Source organism: Notothenia rossii (assembly GCF_949606895.1).
Source record: "Notothenia rossii genome assembly, chromosome: 9".
NCBI classification, from domain to species: Eukaryota; Metazoa; Chordata; class Actinopteri; order Perciformes; family Nototheniidae; genus Notothenia; species Notothenia rossii.
The window spans coordinates 81854184-81860183 of NC_136907.1; the positions used below are offsets into that span (position 1 = coordinate 81854184).

General features: G+C 41.3%; 1 protein-coding gene across 2 annotated transcripts in view; it reads left to right on the forward strand.

Moving 5' to 3' along the window:
- Nucleotides 1-6000, forward strand: part of slc4a2a (solute carrier family 4 member 2a) — a 44847-nt gene that overhangs the window by 34193 nt on the left and 4654 nt on the right. For both annotated transcript variants that reach the window (XM_079652592.1, XM_079652591.1), the window contains 3 exons: nt 700-953; nt 2271-2440; nt 3222-3395. In XM_079652592.1, the coding sequence (XP_079508718.1) occupies nt 700-953; nt 2271-2440; nt 3222-3395 (598 nt within the window). The remainder of the gene's footprint in view (nt 1-699; nt 954-2270; nt 2441-3221; nt 3396-6000) is intronic.

A 6000-nucleotide genomic window follows, 5' to 3' on the forward strand; every position in this document is an offset into this window, starting at 1 on the left:
GGTGCTGAGAGAGGAACCAGTTCGTTAACACTGGTGCTGAGAGAGGAACCAGTTCATTAACACTGGTGCTGAGAGAGGAACCAGTTCGTTAACACTGGTGCTGAGAGAGGAACCAGTTCGTTAACACTGGTGCTGAGAGAGGAACCAGTTCGTTAACACTGGTGCTGAGAGAGGAACCAGTTCATTAACACTGGTGCTGAGAGAGGAACCAGTTCGATAACACTGGTGCTGAGAGAGGAACCAGTTCATTAACACTGGTGCTGAGAGAGGAACCAGTTCGTTAACACTGGTGCTGAGAGAGGAACCAGTTCATTAACACTGGTGCTGAGAGAGGAACCAGTTCGTTAACACTGGTGCTGAGAGAGGAACCAGTTCGTTAACACTGGTGCTGAGAGAGGAACCAGTTCGTTAACACTGGTGCTGAGAGAGGAACCAGTTCGTTAACACTGGTGCTGAGAGAGGAACCAGTTCATTAACACTGGTGCTGAGAGAGGAACCAGTTCGTTAACACTGGTGCTGAGAGAGGAACCAGTTCATTAACACTGGTGCTGAGAGAGGAACCAGTTCGTTAACATTTTAAAATCCATTTCCTTCCAGAAAAAGACGCTCTGTGGACACGGCCTTATTGTTGATGTTTTTGAATGTCTGACCCAGAACCACCAAAGAGTGTGAACATTGTGTTTCCTGTGTGTGTGTCAGGCTGATTGTCAGTAAGAAGGAGCGGATGCTGGTGAAGGGCACTGGTTTCCACCTGGACCTGCTGATCATCGTGGTGGTGGGGGGGGTCTCGGCTCTGTTCGGTCTGCCCTGGCTGTCTGCAGCCACCGTGCGCTCCGTCACACACACCAACGCCCTCACCGTGATGAGCAAGGCCGTGGCGCCCGGAGACAAGCCGCGCATACAGGAAGTGAAGGAGCAGAGGCTGACTGGCTTCCTGGTGGCCGTGCTAGTGGGTACGTGGGGGACTACAACCTGAGGACCAGATGAGGGGTTATATCAGGGGTGTCCAAACTACGGCCTGGGGGCCAAATGCGGCCTGTGAGAGATTTTGAAACGGCCCTCAGCAGATTCAGAGAGTATAATGGAGTATGGCCCACAAATGAAACTTGTGCTTGTCTTGTATTGTACTTCTTAAACATAGATGGAAACAGATATTACACGGTATTCATGTGTTCAACAAGTTCAGTCAATTAAAGTTAAAAAAACATTTTCTATCAAATCTAAGTTGATAAGAAAAAAGAACAATGACTTTCATAACAGGCTTGAAATCTACCCTTCCTATTTCCTCTTGTGAGAATCGATCTGAGGCTTCTGTTTTAAGGAATGAGCTGCTAACCATATATACAGTATACGTATATGTTGCTGGATGTGGCTCTCTGGGAAAAAGGTTTGGACCCCCTGGGGTGGATGGAGGTTGTCGTGGCTTCCTCCTTGTTTTTCTATCAAGCCACTCGACGCCTTAAACAGACATGTTTCACTTCTTTTCTTTCCTTTATATTACTCACAGTTGAAGAGTTGCTTGGCCTCCGATGGTTTGGATGATATTATGCGATTTGTGTTTGCTCAAAATAAAATAACAAACTTTTAAACATGCAACAAAGAAAAGAGGCCTTTACAACGTTCAAAACAAAGAGGAGAAACTCAAATAACATAACAAACAACTTTCCTTCTTGATAAGGCTTATATAACTTCGTAACTTAACGGGTTAGTTGAACGGTTAAAAACTGTTCCTGGACGGTGTCTGTCTGACAGGTCGCCTCTGTCCCTTTAGAGGAGGCACCGTGCGAATTGAAGTATTTTATAGTCTGTTGACTACAGACGTCACGATTAGGTGACTTTCTTATACAGACTAAATACTGGCTCTAACAGAGGAGGAAAGGACCCCAATGCTAACAGGAAGAGAGCGGGTCCTTCCTTCAGTCTGACTTTACAAAACGCAAACATTTCCCAAATTGGGATCAATGAAGTGCTTCTTATCTGATCTGACAACCATCCCGGTAGAGCGCCACACAAACAACAACAAAGACTTTAACACGTCTGTTGTGTAATATACCGCTCTATAATAGATTTTCACTGGCTGCTATCTCATAGTTAGACAATTCCACTGCTGTAACAGTCTGTCATACCCGAGCAATATATCACACTACTTCCACATGCTACACTTATTCATATAAAAATACTGCTCCTGTACTTTATGGTACTTTTTGTGAATAGTAATTTGTGTAATTTCGATCTCTAATATTTTGCCTCTTTACTTTTAACCCCCTCAGGTCTGTCCATCGTGATCGGGGAGGTTCTGCGTCAGATCCCTCTGGCGGTTCTGTTCGGGATCTTCCTCTACATGGGCGTGATGTCTCTGAACGGGATCCAGCTCACTGAGCGGCTCATCCTGCTGTTCATGCCCCCGAAGTACCACCCCGACCAGAACTACGTCCGCAAGGTGAGTCCTGCCCCCACCGAGCGTGAACACCCTCCACAGTGTAGTGTGCCGCGCACATATACTATCAGGATGTTACTGATGTGGCGCGGAGTGATACTGAGTACTAGTATGTGTATGTAAGCCCGCATCTAGAAGTATGTACCATGGCTGAAGACCTGTTAGGTAAATAACGTTGTCTCATAGAAAGGTCTGGGGATACCTTATTACACTCCATGACATGCGGTCAATTATACAGCATAAAGGACTCTTGCACACGGGGCTGCTGGGTTGTTGTTCTGGTTTGTTGGTCTTGATTTGGACTTTACTTGGGACCTCTGTGTGGTTGACTTCACTTTAAAAATGATTGATTTGAATTTCGACTTGATTTCATACTGGTTCGTATGAACTGGACTTTAAAGGGATCTTTTCTTGGACTCAAAGGAACCACCAAGTTTCAAGTTTCAAGTCGTCATCATCATGAGCTCAGCAGCTACAGTGGAGATATGGCAATGACAAACTGAAGTGCTCCTCCAACAGAGCAACATGAATATATAGGACATAGAACTAATAAACAGATCAAATGCAAGTGCAAGAGAATGTTTTGAGATGTGCAAGTTAATACAAATAAAATAGAAATAGTGCAAGAGGAGTCTATATACAAGTAAATGGAATGATATATTAGATCAATGATTTGCAAACAGATGAGTGTTTATGGATGTTCAGTTTCTGTGTTTAAGTCCATGTCAGTTGTGAAAATGTTTCTCCATGAAAGGCCCATCTGATACTGATTGTTCCCGCTCAGGTGCGCACGTTGAGGATGCACCTGTTCACCGTGGTGGAGCTCATCTGTCTGTCTCTCCTGTGGGTCGTCATGGCGACCTCTGCGGCGCTGGCCTTCCCCTTCATGTTGCTGCTGACCATCCCAGTGAGGATGCTGCTGCTGCCGCGCATCTTCACCCGCAGAGAGCTGCAGAGCGTGAGTACACCTGCATCTGCACACTAACAATGCTAACACAACACTCTCTCACCTGGTACTACTAACTGTTAGCTATCAACTGTTAGCTATCAACTGTTAGCTATCAACTGTTAGCTATCAACTGTTAGCTATCAACTGTTAGCTATCAACTATTAGCTATCAACTGTTAGCTATCAACTGTTAGCTATCAACTGCACGCTAACAATGTTAACACAACCCTCTCTCACCTGGTAACAGTTACCATCTAACAACCAGCTCAGTCTCACAGCATTTCGTGTTATAGTCACGACATGTAATCTATTGATTCGTGTTCACCAACAAGATTTTCCACTTTTTCTCGTGTCACACAGAACGATTTTAAAAGCAATGTATTTCTATTGGTAGCATGTTTCGTGCCTGCAGCACGTCTTTTTGTCCCTTCGGGTTTTGGAAGACCGGAAGCTGTGTGGTTCATAAAAACATGTTCTTACTCAATATCAAGCCACGATTATTGTTTTTATTTTAAATCCTATAATGTCTGACTTTGTTATTCTTTTCTAAATAGCACTCTGTTATTTACTCACCAATAAAACACAATTATCCTTGTTTTTATTTATTTGTTTAATTCCATAATCTCTGGCTTTTTTGCCGTCCGTCAGGAACTGAATTTCAAAATAAATTACCAGGAAACAGACGTAGGCCTATAAGGGACATTTCGAGCATCGTTGCGATACACAGCCACTGAACTGATTACCCAAGATCCTCAGCTATGGTTTAAGCTCGGTGATTGGATGTGTTAGCCGCAATGCACGTTGGGATATGGTGTTAATACGATATGAGATCCGAAAAACATTTCTGAGTTTAGGATGGCCGAAGACACTACACTACCCATAATCTCCAGCTATCGGACTACAGTCCCCGTGATTAATCTTCAAGCGCTGGGATTGGATGTTGGAGTGGCAGTGCGCCAAGGTTACGCAGAGCGTCAAACAGCTGTTTGAAATGGAACAAAACCACGCCAGACTATCCAAAACTGGACTCGAACGCCCCCCCAGAACTACACGCTGGCTATTGTGTTTCGCAAAATGTTCTATGGGACGTCTCTACTGAACGTTTTCGTTTTTCACACAATTAGAAATTGCCAGTATTAAACACATTGGTGTTATCAAATGTAAAACATATAATTACTAAATGGGTGAAAATCGCTTGTGTCCATAATGGGCAGCATTAATATCTACCCACATGACAGCTCATTGTTACTTTGTAATTCTACTCCACTACAATTCAGAGGTTAACCTGGTATTTACTCCACTACATTTATTTGAGTTACTTTGCAGATTCTGATGAATGATGTGAAATATAAACAACCCTTAAATCAGACTTTAGTTACACCTGATTAAAATTCAGGGAAGGTGATTGTCAAGTGCCAACAATCAGGAGAGATATTTGATAGTTGGTGCTTGAGAAGACTAAACATTTATCTGCAATTGACATGAATGGAAACGAGTAATAAAGTATATTCATTACTCGTTATTCTCTACTAATAGTTCATTAAAGACTGTATAATGGCTATGTTGCAAATCCCTTTCAAGATTTCAAGATTTTCAAAGGTTATTGACATATCATATACACAACTACGGTGTAATTATGCAATGAATGAAAAACTTGGGTCACAGGTTCCTCAACAGTGCATTACAAGACATCTATCAATATGTGTGAATACCTCCACCATTAAACTGTCATTCTGCACATTTCTTATACTATCTACATAAGAGTATCATTAATGTGTTTAATATCAGTTAAAAGAAGTGCTTCAACGTTAACATCGCAGGAAAGCAATATATTAGACGTTAAGTACTTTGTCAGGCTTAATATTTATCTGTAGATACCCCCAAAGCTTTTTTCTTATTTGAAAGAAGAACTTAATCTAAAGTATTATTTAATGTGTTAATAAAGGTTAATTAGATTGTCTGTTTTGCTCATCCTCATTAATATGTTTGTACATCCTGCACTAAACTGTTTTATTGTAGAGATCACTTAAAGTATCTTCTTGATATTCTATATTCTATATTTCTATCACAGACCTTCTACTTTCCCCCTAGAAAGCATGTACTCTTAATATTTTAATCAAATATAACTAATAATTCAATAACGTGCTTTAACCACTAGGCGGTGCACACAAGGTATACACAGCCGTAATAACTTTGTATTATTAGTGTAGGACACTTATAACATCTGAAGATGTGTAGTTTTATTCATGCTTTCACATAATTTTACAGCATATTGCTATACTATTTCTCATGTTTTACTTCTACACATTAATATCTGATTTGTAAAACATCACAGACAGAAAGATATATCCGTCATTTAATGGTAAGCTATTGAAATTGTGATTCCATAGATGTGTCTCCCATCACCCAAATCCCCTGACTATTCTCTCAACTCAGTATTTACATTCTTATATTCAAAGAAAATCAGTAATATCTTAAAAACTACAAGTCCCTTTCTATCAGCTGTGCACCGTTATGGTGTAAATATAACCTACCAATTGGATCAAATATAAAAGTCAGCCGAATTAGTGTTGATCCTGCAAGGAGACGTATTGTGTGAAGAGAAATTGATTTAA